We start from the raw sequence: 20921 nt of genomic DNA, 5'->3' as shown, positions 1-20921 counted from the left end.
AGTGAGCTGAGATCCGGCCACTGCACTTCAGCCCAGGCGACAAAGCGAGACTCCGTCTCAAAAAAAAAAAAAAAAAGTCACCATTTGCTCCCTCCACCCACCAGTTCCTGTATTATTAATACCTTGCATTAGGGAGGTACCATTTGTTACAATTGACTAACCAATATTAATACATTATGATTCACTCAAGTTCATAATTTACATAAGGTTCGCTTTACAGTATCATACAGAATAGTTTAACTGCCATACACATCATTAGTCAATCTTAATATAGAAACTAGGAAATGATTAATTTCGTTTTAGCTAACAAGTTGCTTTGGTTAGTTATTGATAAATTTTTTTTCTCCACATTTCTTTACAAGGTTTTAATATAAACAAACCAAAAAAAGGAAGCTTTAGTTACCTTTAAGTTTTATGTTGAAGACTATATTTTAGGCCAGTCATGGTGGCTTATACTCATAATCTCAGCACTTTGGGAGACTGAGGTAGTCGGATTGCTTGAGCCCAGGAGTTCGAGATCAGCCTGAGCAAGATAGTGAGACCTTGTCTCTACTAAAAAAAAACAAAAACAAAAACAAAAAAAAAACTAGTTGAGCATGGTGACTCACACCTGTAATCCCAGCACTTTGGGAGGCTGAGGCAAGCGGATCACCTGAGGTCAGGAGTTCGAGACCATCCTGCCAACATGTTGAGACCCCCGTCTCCACTAAAAATACAAAAAATTAGGCGTGGTGACGTGTGCCTATAGTCCCAGATACTCAGAAGGCTGAGGCAGCAGAATCACTTGAACCTGAGAAACAGAGGTTGCAGTGAGCCCAGATTGCGCCACTGCACTCCAGTCTGGGTGACAGAGCAAGACTCCATCTCAAAAAATAATAATAATAAAAATTTAAAAATAAAGAGTATACCTATTTTAGAGTCAAGTTCCTTTAAAGTAGATTTTTTGGTTGCCTCTTCGTTTTTGTTTTGCTTTTGTTTTTTATCGCCACCTAGGAAAAAGAAGAGTAGTTCCTTGCCTTAAAAATCCATGTGGTAAAAAATGTAAGATTTGTGATTTTCTTGAGGAAATTATTAGGAGATTTAAACACTGAAACTATTAGCTACTCAAAATTTTTTTTTTTTTTTTGAGTTGGCGTCTCGCTCTGTTGCCCAGGCTAGAGTGCAGTGGCACAATTTCAGCTCACTGCAGCCTCGGCCTCCTGGGTTCAAGCAGTTCTCCCGCCTCAGCCTCCCGAGTAGCTGGGATCACAGGTGCCTGCCACCACGCCCGGCTAATTTTTGTACTTTCAGTAGAGACTGGGGTTTTGCCATGTTGGCCAGGCTGGTTGAACTCCTGACATCAGGTGATCCGCCTGCCTTGGCCTCCCAGAGTGCTGGGATTGTATTTTCTTTTAAATATTTAAAAATTGCATGGATAATAAATTACCTAAATGTTTAACTTTGTATTTGAAAAGGGGGATATGTTTAAATCTAGGACTTTAGTCTGATATGTATTCTGTTATCTTCTGGAATTATTGTCTCTTAGCTGCATTGGGTGTAGTATCCCTGGCTGGTATTTGTGGGTCTCACTGAAGAATGGCATCACCCCTTATCTTCGCTGTGCTGCATTATTTTTCCACTATTTACTTGGGGTAACTCCGCCTGAGGACCTGCATACCAGTAAGTAGAAAAATGAAATCACGGAGTGGAAAATGGGAGATTTTCTTTGTTGTTATCTTCAAGCTCATGAATACAAGGTTAAAGCAGACAAAACCATTTCTCCTCTCCCCATTTCTTTCATGTGTGTTCACTTCAAACATGAGCCCTGGTGTAGGTTAAAGGTGAGGCCAAAAAGTCTATTAGCTTTTTAATCTGTAAGACCTACTCTTAGCTCCTATCTATGTGTAGGTTATATGCTTGAGCTTATAAAATACCTGCATGCAGAATATAACTGATAGGCTATACAAGAAATTAGAAACATTGGTTGTCTTTAGAGAAGAGAACTGTTTGGCTATAGGAGGAAGACTTTACTGTGTACTCTGTTATTTAAATTGTGGACATATAGGCCAGGTGTGGTGGCTCACGCCTATAATCCCAACATTTTGGGAGGCCGAGGTAGGTGGATCACTTGAAGTCAGGAGTTCAAAACCAGCCAGTCCAACATGGTGAAACCCTGTCTCTACTAAAAGTACAAAAAAATTAGCTGGGCATGGTGGCATATGCCTGTAATCGCAGCTACTCGGGATGCTGAGGTGGGAAAATCACTTGAACCCAGGAGGTGAAGGTTGCAGTGAGCCGAGATTGCACCACTGCACTCCAGCCTGGGCGACAGAGCAAGGCTGTCTCAAAAAAAAAAGTACATGTAACTACATTAAAGAATGAAAGTGCTGCTAGGAAAGGCCTACTGGAACCAACTGAGGCCATGTATATTTAAGCAAGAGGATCACCTTCTCATTTACTTGCCTCTAAATCTAGACCAAAGTAGGGAAGCCTTCCTGTGGCTTTGTATGGGTGAAAATCAGAATGTTTATATGATTTTGGAAGAGTCATCAAAACTGCTCAGAGATTCTTCCTTTTGTCCTTTGAGAATAAGCTGACCAGGTTACCGTTACTGGCTATCAACTTCTTTATCTTGAACTCAGTTCAGTAGGGTTTATCTGATCTAGATTTTTCATGGTCTTTTATAAAATAGGAGTCCACTTTCCAAGTAATTGCCAGCACAGATCTGTTGTTTGCTCACATACAAAAAAGTCATGTATTTATCTCATGGGTGCTACAGTACAGTTGCGAGTGAAATAAAGTCGTTTTTATTGGGAGGAATCCAATTATAAACAAATAGAGAAATAGATATATAATGTAATGTCAAATGCTGATAAATGTTGCAAGGCAGAATGAAGCAGTTCAGGGATAGAGAGGGTATTGGGGCCAGAGTGGGGAACTCTCTGAGCTAGTTTTCATAGAATGCTTCTATGTGAGGAGACATTGAGCAAACAGCTGCATAGATGGGGTTGAGTTGGACAGACAGTTGAAGGAAGAATATTCCTAAGTAGAAGAAGTTATAAATGTCAAGGCTTTGTTTGATGTAGTCACAGAATTGCAGAGAGATGAGTATGGCTGAAGCCTAAGGAGAGGGTAACAGGAGATGAGGTCTAAGCAGCAACCAGGGGCAGCTCACACAGGGCCTTTGGACCACCATAGGGACCTTGTATTTTATATTAAGTGTGGTTTATACATTAGAGCCATCTGATCAGGAGAGTGACTGAATACAATTTATGTTTTAAAAAAATCACTGTGACTTATTTGCTACCCATGGTTTTATAGAATAAGCAATATACCCTCTATAAGGAGAGTATAGAAATGAGCATAAACAGTGAAGAAACTCTAATAACAGACTGACCAGGTAAGAATAATGTGCTTATTAAATGTATTTTTATTCTCTTGCAGATTCTGCAGAAGGAGAGTACAGTGCACTCTGTAGCTATCTGTCTTTACCTACAAATTTGTTCCTGCTCTTCCAGGAATATTGGGATACTGTAAGGCCCTTGCTCCAGAGGTACTATGGGGGTAAAATGTCATCGTTGGGTTATTATACAATTTGAAATTTTAAAATTATAATTACTTGCAAAGCTTTTAGTTTGATTAGCATTGATTAAAGGGGTGGCAAAAGTATAGGAGATTCCTAAGTTATACACTTAAGAAGTGGGGATAAGATCAACAGCCATAGGCGGTGGAATGTCTGCTGACTCCACTATAACTGTCATTCATTTTATTTGCTTTCCCTGCAGCTGGTGTCTCATCTGTTTTAAATTGGGGGTGGGGGATGGGGATTTTGCTAGCAGGCATAAAGTCACAATTAGTATCAAAAGAACCCAAATTGGAGCTGTATCCAAAATAGGAGCACATCTCACATGGTAGCACATGTATCAGGAGAGTGACTGAGAAAAGAAGGAAGGTCATTTGGTAGATCAAAAAAAATACTTCAGTTAAACTTCCAAGAGAGAAATGTGTCCCTCTTTCGGAAAAACTTTCTACCCCATTAGTTACTGGCCCTCTTGTTCATTATCAATGCTCCTAACCTCCAATCTCCTTACCCTATCTTTGCCTGCACCATTTTCCATCATTCTTATAATCAGCTCTCACTGTATGACTTTTCTTGCCCATCATTTCCTTTATTCTCCTTACTTTCTACCTTTTTCTTTAATCATTATCTTTTTTTTTTAATACCCAAGTCAGTATTTGTGTGAATGTTGGCTTCTGTCTCCTACCACCCTTCTTGTGCAGTGGTTCTCTGTATTGGGTTCTTTTCTTTGCTTCCTCTTTTCTCTTGGGATATTCTGATCTCTAGTGTGATCAAAATGAATTCAGAAAATCAGCATCACGCTTTGTGTTAAGTACAAGGTTGAACTAATTTTACTTTTATATTCTTGGAGTACATAAGTTTTAATTGCTATTCTAGTTTAGTCAAGTATTAAAAAATCACACATTGGAACAGGAAGTCCTTGCCCTCTGTATCTTTCCAGACCCTCCTTGTCTGAAAGTCTTTTCTCATCCTTTGCCCTATGTTGCAGGAAAATGACCCTGGGAATTTCCCATTCTACCTTGTCAGCTGGCTTCTACATGGGTTCAGCCAGTGGGAGGGGAGGCACTGGCAAGATTTTGGTGGCCAGGAGAAAGGGAAGCCCCAGTGTTGGCCAGGCGCATTGGCTCATGCATGTAATCCCAGCACTTTGGGATTTCAAGGCAGGTGGATCACCTGAGGTCAGGAGTTTGAGACCAGCCTGGCTAATGTGGTGAAACCCTGTCTCTACTAAAACTACAAAAATTAGCCAGGCGTGGTGGCAGGTACCTGTAATCCCAGCTACTCGGGAGGCTGAGGCAGGAGAATCGCTGGAACCCAGGAGGCGGAGGTTGCAGTGAGCTGAGATCTCACCACTGCACTCCAGCCTGGGTGATAGAGCAAGACTCCGTCTCCAAAAAAAAAGAGAGTGGCCCCAGTTCAGGCTACCTCTCTCTGTCTTGTGGGGCATCTCTGGCGGTGACTGCAGCTCTTGTCTGGCTCCAGTTCCCACCAGACAAGCCTACTGCAATTCCAGCATCCACTGGTGTCCCTAGCCTCTGGGCTCCATGATACTGCTGTTTCTTTTTGTTCCTCCAGCCTAGGGTAGTGGTGATCTTTAGTTTGCCTTGCCTTTTTGTCTCATGGTTGACTTCTTAGCCCTTCTGTCACTTTTATTACCAACTCCTGTTAAATTCTCTCTTGTTTAAATACTTAGAATGGTTTCTGTTTTTCTAGTAAGACTTTGGTTGATATAGTCTTTAAAAAATAAATGAAAAAGAGAAGGAAAAATAATTAGACACAACAAAGAAAGAGAAGAAAGAAAGGGAGAAGAAAAGGGGCAAAATGATAAATATAAAAAGATAAATATAAGGCCAGGCGCAGTGGCTCGCACCTATAATCCCAGCACTTTGGGAGGCCTAGGCGGGTGGATCACGAGGTCAGGAGTTTGAGACCAGCCTGGCCAACATAGTGAAACCCCATTTCTACTAAAAATACAAAAAAAAAAAATTTAGCTGGGCATGGTGGCACACGTCTGTAGTCCCAGCTACTCGAGAGGCTGAGGCAGGAGAATTGCTTGACTCTGGAGGCGAAGGTTGCAGTGAGCCAAGACCACGCCATTGCACTCCAGTCTGGGCAACAGAGGTAGACTCCATCTCAAAAAAACAAAAAGGATAAGTATAGAAAGAGGAACATAGGGCCGAGCACAGTGGCTCACACCTGTAATCCCAGCACTTTGGGAGGCCAAGGCAGGGGAATCACCTGAGGTCAAGAGTTCAAGACCAGCCTGGCCAACAAGGTGTGAAACCCTGTCTCTATTTAAAAAAAAGAAATACAGAAATTAGCTGGGCGTGGTGGCACATGCCTGTAATTCCGGCTACTTGGGAGACTGAGGCAGGAGAATCACTTGAACCTGGGAGGTAGAGGTTGCAGTGAGCTGAGATCGTGCCACTGCACTCCAGCCTGGGTGACAGAGCGGGACTCCATCTGAAAAGAAAAGAAAAGAGGAACATAAGCCGCACAGTGGCTCGTATGTACGTAATCTCAGCACTTTGGGAAACCAAGGCAGGCTGATCACCTGAGTTCAGGAGTTTGAGACCAGCCCAGCTAACGTGGTGAAGCCCTGTCTCTACTAAAAAATACTAAAATATTTATTTTAAAAATAAAATTTATTTTAAAAATATTTTTAAAATATTAATTTATTTAAAAAATAAAAATACTCTCTACTAAAAATTTAACTGGGCATGGTGGTATGTGCCTGTAGTCCCAGCTACTGAGGAGGCTGAGGCAAGAGAATCACTTGAACCCAGGAGATGGAGATTGCAGTGACTGCAGATCACCATTGCACTCCAGCCTGGGTGACAAGAGCAATACTCCATCTCAAAAAAAAAAGAAAGGGAAATATAGAAAGAAGGGGCAGAAAGAATTGAAGAGAATGGCAAGGCTGGGCACAGTGGCTCACGTCCCAGCACTTTGGGAGGCTGAGGCGGGCAGATCACTTGAGGTCAGGTGTTTGAGACCAGCCTGGCTAACATGGGAAACTTCATCTCTGCTAAAAATACAAAAACTAGCCAGGTCTGGTGGCGGGCGCCAGCTACTTGGGAGGCTGAGGCAGGAGAATTGCTTGAACCTAGGAGGCAGAAGCAGTGAGCCGAGATTGCTGCCACTGCACTCCAGCCTGGGTGAAAGCGTGAGACTCCATCTCAAAAAAAAAAAAAAAAAGATAACAATGGCTTGTTGACAAATCATGCACCGAAGCTGTGATAATCCATTTGTCTTTTCTCTTGGCTCCACATACAGGTGGTGTGCAGATCCCGCCTTACTAAACTGTTTGAAGCAAAAAAACACCGTGGTCAGGTTGGTTTTACTGCTTAATCCTTTCTCCCTCATCCACAAGTTGTGTTTCCAAAGTAGTTGGTTTGTTGAGCATGCTTTCTAGTCTGCTTTCTTCATTCTCACTCAGTACAGTGTTCCTGACTTCTGTTAGGTCTTTGCCAGAAATCAGGTTCTTCCTACAAATGTTTTTTTCTTGGAATGACTGTCCTTTTCCTCTTAGATTATTAGAAGCCCGCAGTTCCTCTTGAGAGAATCTTTTTTAAGCTAGCACGTGCCTGTCAAAAGGCAAAGGTGGAGGAGGCATCATGGAGCTGCTGGTATATGAACTTCAGAAGGTGGTGGTTTACAGTATTTCTTTTTTTTTTTTTTTTTTTTTTTTGAGACGGAGTCTCGCTGTGTCTCCCAGGCTGGAGTGCAGTGGCGTGATCTCGGCTCACTGCAAGCTCCGCCTCCCGGGTTCACACCATTCTCCGGCCTCAGCCTCCCAAGTAGCTGAGACTACAGGCGCCCGCCACCACGCCCGGCTAGTTTTTTGTATTTTTAGTAGAGACGGGGTTTCACCGTGTTAGCCAGGATAGTCTCGATCTCCTGACCTCGTGATCCACCCGCCTCGGCCTCCCAAAGTGCTGGGATTACAGGCTTGAGCCACCGCGCCCGGCCTACAGTATTTCTATAAGCCACTTTTGTTTTTGATTTTTTTTTTTTTTAAAGAATAAAGCAAGATATACATAGAACTATATCCTTTTTCCTTCCTATTTATGTCCTTAGAAAGTACCCAAAAAACTTTTCTTTAGCCCTCCTATCTCCCTTAAGTTATGGCTCTAACAAAACCTACCTCTTTCTTAAGTACTAACTTAAATGCCACCTCCTCCATGAAGCCTCCCCTAATATATTCTCTCTCATAAGTGTCCACTTATTTGCACCCAGAATAACTGACCAATAAGAACTGCACGCTTATCTTCTTTGTATACCCTCCCAGGGCCTGTCTGGTATTGTATACGGTGTCTGGTTTTATTCCCTTGAATCACATCTATAAACAAGTGGAGGAATTGACTCTTGGCTTTAAATACCAACACTAGTACCATTTTCCTGTGGATAAAACAAACATGAAGACAGTATACATTTGCCTTCTTTTCTCATCTTCTGTCACCCTGGAACTCCTTTCACCCCCACTGTGCATGTGCATATGCTGCTTTCACTTGTAGCAGATCTTTAGAGATTTAGTGACCAGATTCAGCCCCTGTGCTCAGATGGAGCAGGAGTCACTCATAAGAAAAGATCTTCGAGTAAAGAAATGAGAAGTTTAAGATACGAATACATATTTTTGGACTGTTAATCTCACAAAATTTTTCCTTTATTTCAATTCACTGTATACCTTTTATACATCTGCTATTTACCCAGCATGGTACTGAAATACTCTGGAAAATTTAAAAGAGGTAACATAGCTTTTGGTCATGAGTAATCTATAATCTAGTTATCAACATAAAACTTAGGACATTATAACATAAAGTATAATGATATATGGAATATACCATTAGTGCTATAGAAATTTAAAGAGGAAAAGATTGTTAATGAGGCAAGGTTAGTCTTAGAGATCATTTTTAGCTGAGTATAGAAATAATTATAAAATTTAAGCCAGGCAGAGTAGCATGTACCTGTACTCAGGAGCCTGAGACAGGAGTATTGCTTGAGCCCAGGAGTTCAGGGCAAGCCTGGGCAACAGAGTGAACACTGTCTCTAAAAAAACAAACAAAAAAGTGTCTGGGTTTTTCAAATAAATGTTATGGTTGCACTAAATATAGACAACTGAGTTGAAGATGAAAAGAATTACAGAATTTAAATTGATTGGGGCCAGGTGCCGTGGCTCACACCTGTAATCCCAGCACTTTGGGAGGCCGAGGTGGGCGGATCACCTGAGGTCAGGAGTTCAAGACCAGCCTGACCAATGTGATGAAACCCTGTCTCTACTAAAATACAAAAATTAGCTGGACATGGTGGCAGGCGCCTGTAATCCCAGCTACTTGGGAGGCTGAGACATGAGAATCGCTTGAACCCAGGAGGCAGATGTTGCAGTGAGCTGAGATTGCACCATTGCACTCCAGCCTGGGGGACAGAGTGAGACTCTGCCTTCAATAAATAAATAAATAAATTGATTGATTGATTGAGGTTTGAGGAGAGAATTTCACATTATTCAGATGATCTTCCCCAATACATGCAAGCAAGGTTTTTATTGTATCTAGTTTGGCGAGAATGAGTAACATTTGCAAGCATGTATTAAGTACTAAGTATATTGTGTTTTACTTCAGCATCTCATTTAGTCCTCACCTGCTCTGTGTGTTTCCTTAATGCTAATATTCATATTTAATTTAACATTTCTTAAATCAATATGAGCCTTTTAATTGATAGGTTCATTTGATGTAATGTTTCTCTCCCTCCCTTCCCCAGAACCTGATTTGATGGTGGCCCCATGATTGGAATATGGTATATTTTATCCCTAGTTTACAGACAGGGAAATACAGGCTTAGGTTCAAAGACTTGTGAAGTGTCAGGGAATTTAGGATTTGTAACCAGATCTAATTTCAAAGGCTGTGTTCTTAACTACTACTTGATGTTACTTTCCTATACAGTATAGAAATCTAGCTAAAACAGTTTCATCCTAGAAACTAGTGGAAGTTAAGTTTGGAAAGGAATCCAGCTGATGAAAGATTTGGAATTATAGACTGAGAAGTTTGGATTTGATCAGGTCAACAGTGGGAATTAATTTGAATTGCAAGTGTAGATCCTTTCTTTTTTTTTTTTTTTTTTTTTTTTTGGTTTTTTTTTTTTGAGACAGAGTCTCGCTCTGTCGCCCAGGCTGGACTGCGGTGGCGTGATCTCGGCTCACTGCAAGCTCTACCTCCCGGGTTCACGCCATTCTCCTGCCTCAGCCTCCCCAGTAGCTGGGACTACAGGCGCCCACCACCATGCCCAGCTAATTTTTTGTATTTTTAGTAGAGATGGGGTTTCACTGTGTTAGCCAGGATGGTCTCGATCTCCTGACCTCGGGATTCGCTCGCCTCAGGCTCCCAAAGTGCTGGGATTACAGGCGTGAGCCACCACGCCCAGGCCCTTTTGTTATTTTTAAGACATTCTTCCTTCTATCACCTTGGGTAGTTTTTGATCTGGGTTTATTTACTCTAAAATAAAATTGCCTTTTAAATTACATTGTAGGTACCCTAGAAAAAGAAATAGTTTGATAGAGCTTCCTGATGACTATAGCTGCCTCCTGAATCAGGCTTCTCATTTCAGGTAAGGAGAATGTGTATATATATATGTGTGTATAATTTTGAATCATTTTCTGAACTTGCAGTTGGTATACGCCATAACTAACACACTTCTTTGTTTTTGTTTGTTTTGGTTTGGGTTTTGTTTGTTTGTTTGATTGTTTAGACAGTCTTGCTCTGTTATCCAGGCTGGAGTGCAGTGATTTGACCATAGCTCACTGCAGCCTCAAACTCCTGGGCTCTTCCCACCTCAGCCTCCCAGGTAGTGAAACTACAGGCAGGCACCACCATGCCCTGCTAATGTTTTTGATTTTTCATAGAGACAAGGTTTCGATATGTTGCCCAGGCTGGTCTCGAACTCCTGGGCTCAAGTGATCCTCCTACCCACTGGCCTCCCAAAGTGTTGGGATTACAGACATGAGCCACTGTACCTGGCCACAAACTTCCTTTTTTAACAGTGACCTCTGAGTATCCTTGATAACAGTGGTTGTCAATTTTTTTTAAGTTGAGGGGAAATCATGCAATGAGCCATGATAAAGTGTACAGTTCAGTGGCATTTAGTGTATTCAAAATTTTGTACAATCACCACCTCTTTAGTTTGCAAACTTTTTCATCACCTTCTACTCACTAATCACTTCCTGTTCCCCTCATCCCTATGGTAATCTGTAATCTACTTTCTGTCTCTATGGATTTGCCTATTCTGGATATATTATATGAAAGGAATCATACAATATGTGACCTTTTGTGCCTGGCTTCTTTCACTTAGCATGTTTTTAATATTTATCCAAGTCGTAGCATGTGTCATTACTTTTTTCCTTTTTTGACTAAATAATATTCCATTGTATGTATATAAAAGAGTTTGTTTATTCCTTCTTCCATAGATGCGCATTTAGGTTGTTTCCCCCTTTTGACTGTTACAGATAATGCTACTAAAAAAATACTCATCTACAAGTTTCTTTGTGGACATAAAGTTTTCATTTCTTTTGGATCTATGCCCAGGAGTGGAATTGCTGAGTCATATGGTAATTTTGTGTTTTAACTTTTTGAGGAGCTGCAAACTGTTTTCCACAGTGGTTGCGCCATTTTATGTCCCAACCAGCAATGTGTAAGGGTGCCTTTTTTCTCACATCCTTGCTGGCCCCGCAGTGAACCACCAGCGAGATCTAAACATACAGCCTCAACTTTTGGAAGACAAGGTCTCTATTGTCTACCCTGACACAAGCAAGCCACACCAGAAAAACAAGCCGTCATCCCCATGGCTACCTGCCGTGGCATTGGCGGGGCTAGAGGAAGATAGCCACGACACAAAATGTCAAAACTCACCAAAATTTACCAGCTGCTTCCTTTATTAAGCATTCCCCTGGATGCTGCAAGTATTTCACCAGGCTCCAGAGTTCCAAAATAGTTGCTTCAGGCCGGGCACGGTGGCTCACGCCTGTAATCCCAGCACTTTGGGAGGCCACGGCAGGTAGATCAGTTGAGGTCAGGAGTTCAAGGCTAACCTGGCCAACATGGTGAAACTCTGCCTCTGCTAAAAATACAAAACTTAGCTAGGCGTGGTGGTGCACACCTGTAATCCCAGCTACTTGGGGGGCTGAGGCATGAGAATCACTTGAACCCAGGAGGCAAAAGTTGCACTTAGCTGAGATCATGCCACTGCACTCCAGCCTGGGCGACAGAGTGAGTGAGACTGTGTCTCAAAAGAAAAAAAAAGTTGCTTCAGGCAGTTCTTGCTGGCTCAACAGTTGTTTGATTAGAGTGACTGATTCCTGGAGCTCCCCCTCTACCTTTTCTATGCTATTACTCCTTAATCTTTTTTTTTTTTTTTTCTCAAGCCACAAGAACCCTTATTAAATAAAATCTTACATGGAAATCCATTAAACAGCAGAACAGGTAATAGCATCCTGACTCAGGTTCAAGCAAGCCTGAAGAGTAGAGTACACCCCCTTGGGCTTTTTTGGCACCATCCCCCCAACCTCTATCAAACCACTCTAAAGCAGTGGTTCCCAAACTTTTTTTTTCTTTTTCACGCCTTTCACTGATCATTTCAAGTGGAAAAAGAATTGGATGATAACAAAGACTGGTGAAAACAAAATAGGTTAACAATATACAGGTACTCATTATTAACGCTGTGTGTGAGTTACCTATTAGTTACCTCTATAAGAGAGCATAAGCCTATGTCTACATGATAAAATAATGTCCTGTAGCTTAAACATAATTTTGTATCTTATTATGCTTACCTTGCCATAATATGTTGTAAGTTATTTGAGTAGCATGAATCCTGACCACCACCAGTGAGATACCACCAAATGGAGGAATTATATTCACATCTACTTTCACCATTGGGGTGTGAATACTTCATATTTGAATCATAATGCATTGACTTAGTATTTGAAAATACTAAGTCAAAACTTCTGTTGATGTAACTATGTATTCTAGATACTCAGGAGGCATCATATCACCTCCCATAGCAAACCACGTTGATAATGATGACATGAAACAAGTAGTAACTTGTAATTAAAAGACAAGAATCTCGGTAGCCTGAAAAACAAAGCCTATTCAAGACTTTATTGATTTACTAGTAAGTAATCATCCTTTTTCCAAATTTCAAGAATTCCGAAGCTCCTTTAAGAGTTTTGTAATGTTACTAAGCATTATGCAGCAGCCAGACTTTTTAGTAAAATACTTAAATTAATTCAAGATCTCAGTAAATACACATAACTCTTATATTTTGTTTTAAGGATACTAGTTAGTAGCCATAATTAACTGCTTTCATGTAGTAGTCCTTACTCATATGTAAAATAACTTGCTGTCATTTGAAGGAACCAAAAAAAAAGGAGTTCAGTTTAAATTTGTTTTGTTTTGTTTTTGAGACAGTCTCGCTCTGTACAGGCTGGAGTGCAGTGGCGCGATATCAGCTCATTCTGACCTCCGCCTTCTGGGTTCAAGCAATTCTCTGCCTCAGCCTCCCAAGTAGCTGGGATTACAGGCACCTGCCACCACTCCTGGCTAGTTTTTGTATTTTTAGTAGAGACAGGGTTTCACCATCTTGGCCAGGCTGGTCTTGAACTCCTGACCTCGTTATCTACCTGCTTTGGCCTCTCAAAGTGCTGGGATTACAGGCGTGAGCCACCACGCCTGGCCAGTTTAAGGTTATTTGGAGGCCAGGCACAGTGGCTTATGCCTGTAATTCCAACATTTTGGGAAGCCGAGGCAGGCGGATCACTTAAGACCAAGAGTTCGAGACCAGCCTGGCCAACATGGCAAAATGCTGTCTCTACTAAAAGTACAAAAAAAATTAGCCAGGTATGTTGGCGCATGCCTGTAGTTGCAGCTACTCAGGAGGGTGAGGCACGAGAATCACTTCAGCCTGCAGGCGCGGGTTGCAATGAGCTGAGATCACACCACTGCACTTCAGCCTGGGCAACAGTTCAGCCTGGGCAACAGAGTAAGATTCTGTCTCAAAAAAAAAGATCATTTGAGGTCTTAAAGAGCCCCTCTTTGACTCGCTCTGAGAATCACTGCCCTGCAGAATGACTCAGGAAATTCTTTTTTCTAGTTATAACTATTGTTTTAAGCCATGAAGTTGGGGAAGTTAACTGTCCCAGTAGGGTCTTGAGTAGGTCACACCCTAGCCACTGTTACAGGATAAAATTGACCTTCCTGTACTAGCTCCCTTTCTAGTCAATCATCTAAAGGAATGGTTGGGTCACTTTACCTTTCAGCCCTCAAACAGTTAGCTAATTAATTTCAAAGATTGCATCCATCTCTAAATTCAGTAATTCTCCTAATCTTGGGCTACATTGCTACCACAAAAGCCTGGTGAATAGATACTATCTTCCAGGCATTAAGAATATCAGGTTGGCCGAGTACAGTGGCTCATGCCTGTAACCCCAGCACTTTAGGAGGCTGAGGTGGGTGAATCACTTGAACTCAGGAGTTCAAGACCAGCCTGGGCAACATGGCAAGACCCTGTCTCTACAAAAAAATACAAAATAATTAGCTAGACTTGGTGGCATGTGCCTGTAGTCTCAGCTACTCGGGATGCTGAGGAGGGAAGATCAGTTGAACCAAGGAGGTTGAGGGAGCAGTGAGCCGTGACTGTGTGACTGCACTCCAGCCTGGGTGACAGAGCCAGACCCTGTCTCAAAAAAAAAAAAAGAATATCAAGCTGTTGGCTCCTAGGAGGATCTGAGGAGAGTGTTGGTCTTTATTAATCACAGTGAGGATCCTTCTGGATGATATTACTACTTATAGATTTCACATAAGAATGAAGATCAATCCTATGATCTCTTCCAGTTTTATTGTCACCACCAATTTCCATAAGATGGAGCCATCCCTAGTGGCTGCTCAGTGATATGCTTTAGGCTCCCTCCCCGCCTTTCCTCTGTAGGATGGCTAATGACTCAGACTCAGCCATCCTGTGTTAAAGATGAAAGATGTTGGCTTTATCCAAAAAGGGCTATAACTATGTTCTGGAGAAACCTCCTGGAAGTGAAAATAGTCCTCTCATCCTATGCACAGAGTCCCTCTGCTCCTGTGGAGACAGAGGTGGGGTTTTGTTTGTTTTGGGTTTTTGTTTGTTTGTTTGTTTTAATCCTGTCTGAGAAACGGGGGATCAGAAAAAGAGCTGTCAGTACCCTATTGGAGATTCTGTCTGATGTTCTTTATTCTGACCCCAGTGTGGGGCTGGTTGGATTTCTCCTTTGGTTGCATTTATCTTCTGCTTCCCAAATTGAGGAATTTGATATTTCCCATTGTGTTCAATGTACAGCATAGATGGGAGGAGCATGGGAAACTCCTTTTTAAAAGATAATCGTTATCTCCCTTGGTGGGGCTTTATAGCACACCTCCAGCATAGTATGTAAAATAGTCTCATCATAAAACACTGGTTGACTCAAGCAAGTCAACACTCACTTTTTTCTTCCTAAGACTGTGATTCCCAGATGGAAGGGTGGGCCAACTCAAAGGCTATAGTCTCTCATTTCAGTCTCAGCTACTCAGGACGCTGAGGCAGGAGAATTGCTTGAACCGGGGAGGTGGAGTTTGCAGTGAGCCGAGATCATGCCACTGCACTCTAACCTGGGTGACAGAGCAAGACTCCATCTCAAAAAAAAAAGAAAAAAAGAAATGGGGGGATGTGTTTGGGCCCTTACTGTAAAATGTAATTTTTTTTCTTTTAAACAATTGCATACTTACAAGGTCATATCCCTTCAACATTGAAGACACAAGCTTGACTAACCCGATACAGAGGAGGCAGGTAACTGTAACTTGGGCATGTCAGATGAAGACTGGAGTCTATCAGTGAATCTCAATCACAAGGCATATATTCAACCACCATACTTTATGAGAATTATCAGCACACCGTTTATGTAATACAGATTTTCTTACTATGGATTAATTGGAAGATTTTCCATGAAGCCCTTTTAGGGGACATACTAAAGAGGAATTAGCTAATTCAATGTTTCCTTGTGTTTTAAGAGCTTCCTTTGCTGGAAAGGGGTCAGTGATGAAAACATGCTTGATTGCTAACAGGATATATGGTACTTGTTTTGTTTTGTTTTGTTTTTCCACCATTTTCTAAATGTTTTCTTCCCTTTTGAGGTGCCCACGGTCTGCAGATGATGAGCGAAAGCATCCTGTCCTCTGTCTTTTCTGTGGGGCTATACTATGTTCTCAGAACATTTGCTGCCAAGAAATTGTGAACGGGGAAGAGGTTGGAGCTTGCATTTTTCACGCACTTCACTGTGGAGCCGGAGTCTGCATTTTCCTAAAGTGAGTAGTGAGTGTTCTGGAAGCTTTATGATGAACTTAAGGAATCTGGATCCAATCTGGGGGTCACTATTGGGACAGTGTGTTGATAGCAAATAATCAGAAATTAGAGTATTAACCTGTTACTGACGTGAAATTACATTTGAGAAGATACTGTGAAAAAAGAACAGGTTTCTGTTAACATTTCCATTATTTATGGAAAATCTTAAATACGATAGAGTTTGTATTAATTGCTCTGGTATTATATAATACTCAGGTATAATGAAAGAACTTCGAGTCCTAAAACTTATATTTAAAATGTAATCTTCCTGGAAGATGAGTTCTTTAAAATAAATAAAAATAAACAAATAAAAGGTACATGTAGGCCAGGCACAGTGACCTATGCCTGTAATCCCAGCACTTTGGGAGGCTGAGGCAAGAGAATCACTTGAGGTCAGTAGTTCAAGGTCAGCCTGGGCAACATGACGAGACTCCATCTCTATAAAAAATTAGCCAGGCATGGTAGCACATGGCTGTTTTCTCAGCTACTTGAGAGGCTGAGGTGGATGGGCTGCTTGAGTCTGGGAGTTCAAGACTGCAGAAAGCCATGATCGTGCCATTGCATTCTAGCCTGGGCAACAGAGTGAGATCCTCTATCAAAAAAAAAAGTCCATGTAAATTGTTAACTTTGGTTTGTCCTGTGATATCTTTATTTCATCTATTAACCCACCATTTCTCCTAGTCTTTCAGCAAAAGATTGAGGATAGAAAAATAGTCACTTATGGCCGGGCACGGTGGCTCACGCCTGTAATCCCAACACTTTGGGAGGCCCGAGGTGGGCAGATCACAAGGTCAAGAGTTCAGGACCAGCCTGGCCAACATGGTGAAACTCCGTGTCTACTAAGAATACAAACATTAGCTGGGCATGGTGGCGGGCTCCTGTAGTCCCAGCTACTCAGAAGGCTGAGGCAGGAGAATCACTTGAACCTGGGAGGCGGAGGTTGCAGTGAACAGACATCACGCCACTGCACTCCAGCCTGGGCGATAGAGCGAGACTCCGTCTGGAAAAAAAAATAGAGAAAAAAGAAAAATAGTCACTTATATTTATGAAAGAAGAGTTTAAGTTGCCTGCAGAGAAATAAAATTCAAAGTGGATATATATCCTTTTTCTTTCCACTCTCCTCATGTAACACAGTTTCTGTTACATAAACCCAAATGTCTTTCTAACTGTGAAATATGTAATCATTACTCATAGGCATCTTTTGAACCAAGGGGAAAGAATGTATGGAAGCCAAACCTAAACACCTATTTTTAGGGAACCCACAGCAAGTAAACCCACTACCTTAGCCCAGCTGTTTATTTTATAATTTCTCTGTAAAGTACTTGCCCCTGTACATGTGTACGCAAGCGTTTTTTATGTCTGTTTCCCAAGAGACACAAAAGTCCCAGGTGCCTTCAGGGTGGCAGTGGCTCTTTGTACCTGCAGTGTTTCAGGCGAGCTCTAGCCAGAAAAGCTGGTATACTTCCCTAGTTGATATTCTGTCTGACTTGAGGTTATCAGACTAGGAGATGTGATTCTGTTCTTCCGTGAGGTTCCCTCGCCTGTCCAGGTTGTGTCAGAAATCAGAATAGAAACAACCCCAGCCACCATTTTCCAAGGTGTCTGTGGCTGAAGTAGGACAGCTTCCTCCCTTCAACAGATTCCGTCAGTGTCACTGATCTCATTTCACCAAATCCACTGCTCCTTTTCTATAGCTTCAACAGAAATACCAATATGTGTTCTCGTTTATTTAGACAAAACATAATTTAGTCTATTTGTCTGTTTATATTGTCTGTATACTGAATTTCTAACAGATATTGGCCATATCTTTTCTCTAGATTAGCATTGATGCAGTGCCTATCATTTGCACACATACACTTAACCACATTCCTGTTGGTTTTCTCTTTCAGAATCAGAGAGTGCCGAGTGGTCCTGGTTGAAGGTAAAGCCAGAGGCTGTGCCTATCCAGCTCCTTACTTGGATGAATATGGAGAAACAGACCCTGGCCTGAAGTAAGATTTTTTTTATAATAGGAAGGTTTCAGTAAGTTCTCTTTTATATTGTTTGTTTTCTATTTCAGTCACATTATTGTATGTAAACGGTGATAGTTCTTTAATCACAAAAGGTAATTGAGGCCGGACACTCGGCTTATACCTGTATTCCCAGCACTTTGGGAGGCTGAAGCAGGCAGATCATTTGCGGCCAGGAGTTTGAGACCAGCCTGGCCAACATGGTGAAAACTCGTTGCTACTAAAAATACAAAAATTAGCCAGGCATGGTGGTGCGCGCCTGTAATCCCAGCTACTCGGTAGGCTGAGGTAGGAGAATCACTTGAACCCAGGAGGTTGCAGTGAGCCAAGATCGCCCACTGCACTCCAGCTTGGGCGACAGAGGGAGATTCTGTCTCAAAAAAAAAAGTAATTGAGAGCTACCTTTTACTTTTATTTTTTATTTATATGTTTATTTTGGGAGGCAGAGTCTCCCTCTGTCACCCAGGCTGGAGTGCAATGGCACTATCTCGGCTCACTGCAACCTCTGCCTCCCAGGTTCAAGTGAATCTCCTGCCTCAGCCTTCTGAGTAGCTGGGACTACAAGGCACATGCCACCATGCCCGGCCAATTTTTGTATTTTTAGTTGAGACGGGGTTTCACCATCTTGGCCAGGCTGGTCTGGAATTCTGACCTCGAGTGATCCACCCACCACAGCCTCCCAAAGTGCATGAGCCACTGCACCCAGCCAAGAGCTATTTTTTAAATGGCTTCAAATTTTAAATATTAAATATGATGCCAATCTTTAGCACATAATTTTCAACAACTGTGTGCTTCTCCAAAATTTGAAGGTAGTATTTCTCCAAGATTTTTAAAGGCCCCAGCCGTCCTAATGTTTCAGTGTTCTATTATTTGTAATCAACCTTTCTTCAGAATTGCTTAAAAGGATTGACACTGATAGTATATATTTGTAGTGTCCAGTGATGAAGTTTGGTTTAGAGATATTGTTTCCATTGCAATACTTGAAACTTTTTTTTTTTTTGAGACAGTCTCTCACTCTGTCACTCAGGCTGGATCTCGGCTCACTGCAACCTTTACCTCCAGGGTTCAAGTGATTCTCCTGCCTCAGCCTCCCAAGTAGCTGGTACTACAGGCATGCACCACCATACCTGGCTAAATTTTTTTTGTATTTTCAGTAGAGATGGGGTTTCACTATGTTGGCCAGACTGGTCTCAAACTCCTGACCTCAGGTGATCCAGATGCCCACCTTGGCCTCCCAAAGTGCTGGGATTACAGGCATGAGCCACCCTACCCAACTGAGACTTTTTATTAGCCAGCTATATCAGCCTTCTTTCCTTCTGAGCATTAGCAAAAGATTTATAATCCTGAACTTTTCTGTATCCTTCCCTGGTAGTAGGAACTGGGGTCCTACTGATGGTTTATGAAAATGAGGTGACTAACAGTGATCTCAAAAGTACATATAGATAAAGATTAGACCTCCTTACAATAAACTCTTTTTGGTTCACTGAAATTTTGTTCCTTTGAAATATTGCTCAGAAAGAATAGGCTTAATAGATGGGGCTTGGGACCTTGGATCATACAGAGCTTTGTTTCTATTGGGATGACATTTGACCTGTCTTTGGTTTAGGGAGAAAAGCAGAGTGGTGAAAGTAGTTAATGACTGAGGATAGTCTTAGTTGTTCCACAAGGGTACAAAGCAGAGTTTTAAAATTAATTTGGCAGTTTAAAAATCCCCAACCAGGCGGCTGCAGTGACTCACACCTGTAATCCCAGCACTTTGGGAGGCCGAGGCGGGCGGATCACGAGGTCAGGAGTTCGAGACTAGTTTGGCCAACATGGTGAAACCCCGTCTCTACTAAAAATACAAAAAAAATTAGCCAGGCGCTGTGGCGGGCACCTGTAATCCCAGCTACTCTGGAGGCTGAGGCAGGAGAATTGCTTGAAACCGGAAGGCAGAGGTTGCAGTGAGCCGTGATCATACCGCGGCACTCCAGCCTGGGCAAAAAGAGCGAAACTCCGTCTCAAAAAAAAAAAAAAAAAAATCCCAACCAGCTGAGACACTTGAATGTCTAAAGGAATTAGGATCTCACAGTTCTCCATTACTGGCAACAGCCAGACTTAAATCATTTTGGATTAACTGTTATACAGTGTTAAAAACTGTGCAACTCTAGAATTGAAGTATAATTATTTTATTAAATTATTTGCTAGTTATTTGCTAATAGCCAGCCAGTTTGTCATATCATAAGGACAGTTACAACCAAACATCTCTGAGTAGCAAAATATAATTTTAGGGCCTAGTGTTATATGTCAGACCTAACCTCTACTGTGCAAAGATCATAAATTGAAGCTAGATAACAATATGAAGCCAAAAAGCTATTCAAGCTAACCACCAAAAAAGAATAGTGCTGCTTCAAGTTATAAACCTCACTGACCATTTAAGTGAGGTCCCATAATGCCATAGTATACCTGACCTATTTTATGAATAGTCAAGGAGTTTATTTCTGCTTTATTAGCTAAGTCGCCTGTCAAGTTCTTAGTGATCAGTGGTGAAGGGAAAATATCCCTTTTTCAGCCCTGTGCTGGTGAGTCCTCCCAGCTCCAGGAACATCTCAAGAGTACATACTCATTTAGACAATAAAGACGTGGCAGTTACTAGATTCAAACTTACATGTTTTTTCTTTTTTCCCTAAAGGAGGGGCAACCCCCTTCATTTATCTCACGAGCGGTATCGGAAGCTCCATTTGGTCTGGCAACAACACTGCATTATAGAAGAGATTGCTAGGAGCCAAGAGACTAATCAGATGCTATTTGGATTCAACTGGCAGTTACTGTGAGCTCCAACTCTGCCTCAAGACAATCACAAATGACGACCAGTAATAAAGGCTGATTCAGAATTATGGAAAACTTTCTGAGGGCTGGGGAAGTATTGGAGGGTCTTTTGCTCCATGTCCAGATTCACTTACATCAATAAAGTATTTCTTAATGGA

At 41.8% G+C, this 20921-nt stretch overlaps 1 protein-coding gene across 2 annotated transcripts in view; it reads left to right on the top strand.

The window, feature by feature from the left end:
• Positions 1-20921, top strand: part of UBR1 (ubiquitin protein ligase E3 component n-recognin 1) — a 155177-nt gene extending 134256 nt beyond the window's left edge. For both annotated transcript variants that reach the window (XM_015142047.3, XM_015142046.3), the window contains 7 exons: positions 1526-1659; positions 3424-3532; positions 6836-6892; positions 10082-10159; positions 15739-15909; positions 17836-17937; positions 20627-20921. In XM_015142047.3, coding sequence (XP_014997533.1) covers positions 1526-1659; positions 3424-3532; positions 6836-6892; positions 10082-10159; positions 15739-15909; positions 17836-17937; positions 20627-20768 — 793 coding nt within the window. In that variant the 3' untranslated portion in view covers positions 20769-20921. The remainder of the gene's footprint in view (positions 1-1525; positions 1660-3423; positions 3533-6835; positions 6893-10081; positions 10160-15738; positions 15910-17835; positions 17938-20626) is intronic.

The sequence above is a fragment of the Macaca mulatta genome, chromosome 7, assembly GCF_049350105.2.
Source record: "Macaca mulatta isolate MMU2019108-1 chromosome 7, T2T-MMU8v2.0, whole genome shotgun sequence".
In the NCBI taxonomy this organism is placed as follows: Eukaryota; Metazoa; Chordata; class Mammalia; order Primates; family Cercopithecidae; genus Macaca; species Macaca mulatta.
Note: the sequence above shows the minus strand (reverse complement) of the source record. Positions and strands in the feature narration are given on the sequence as shown.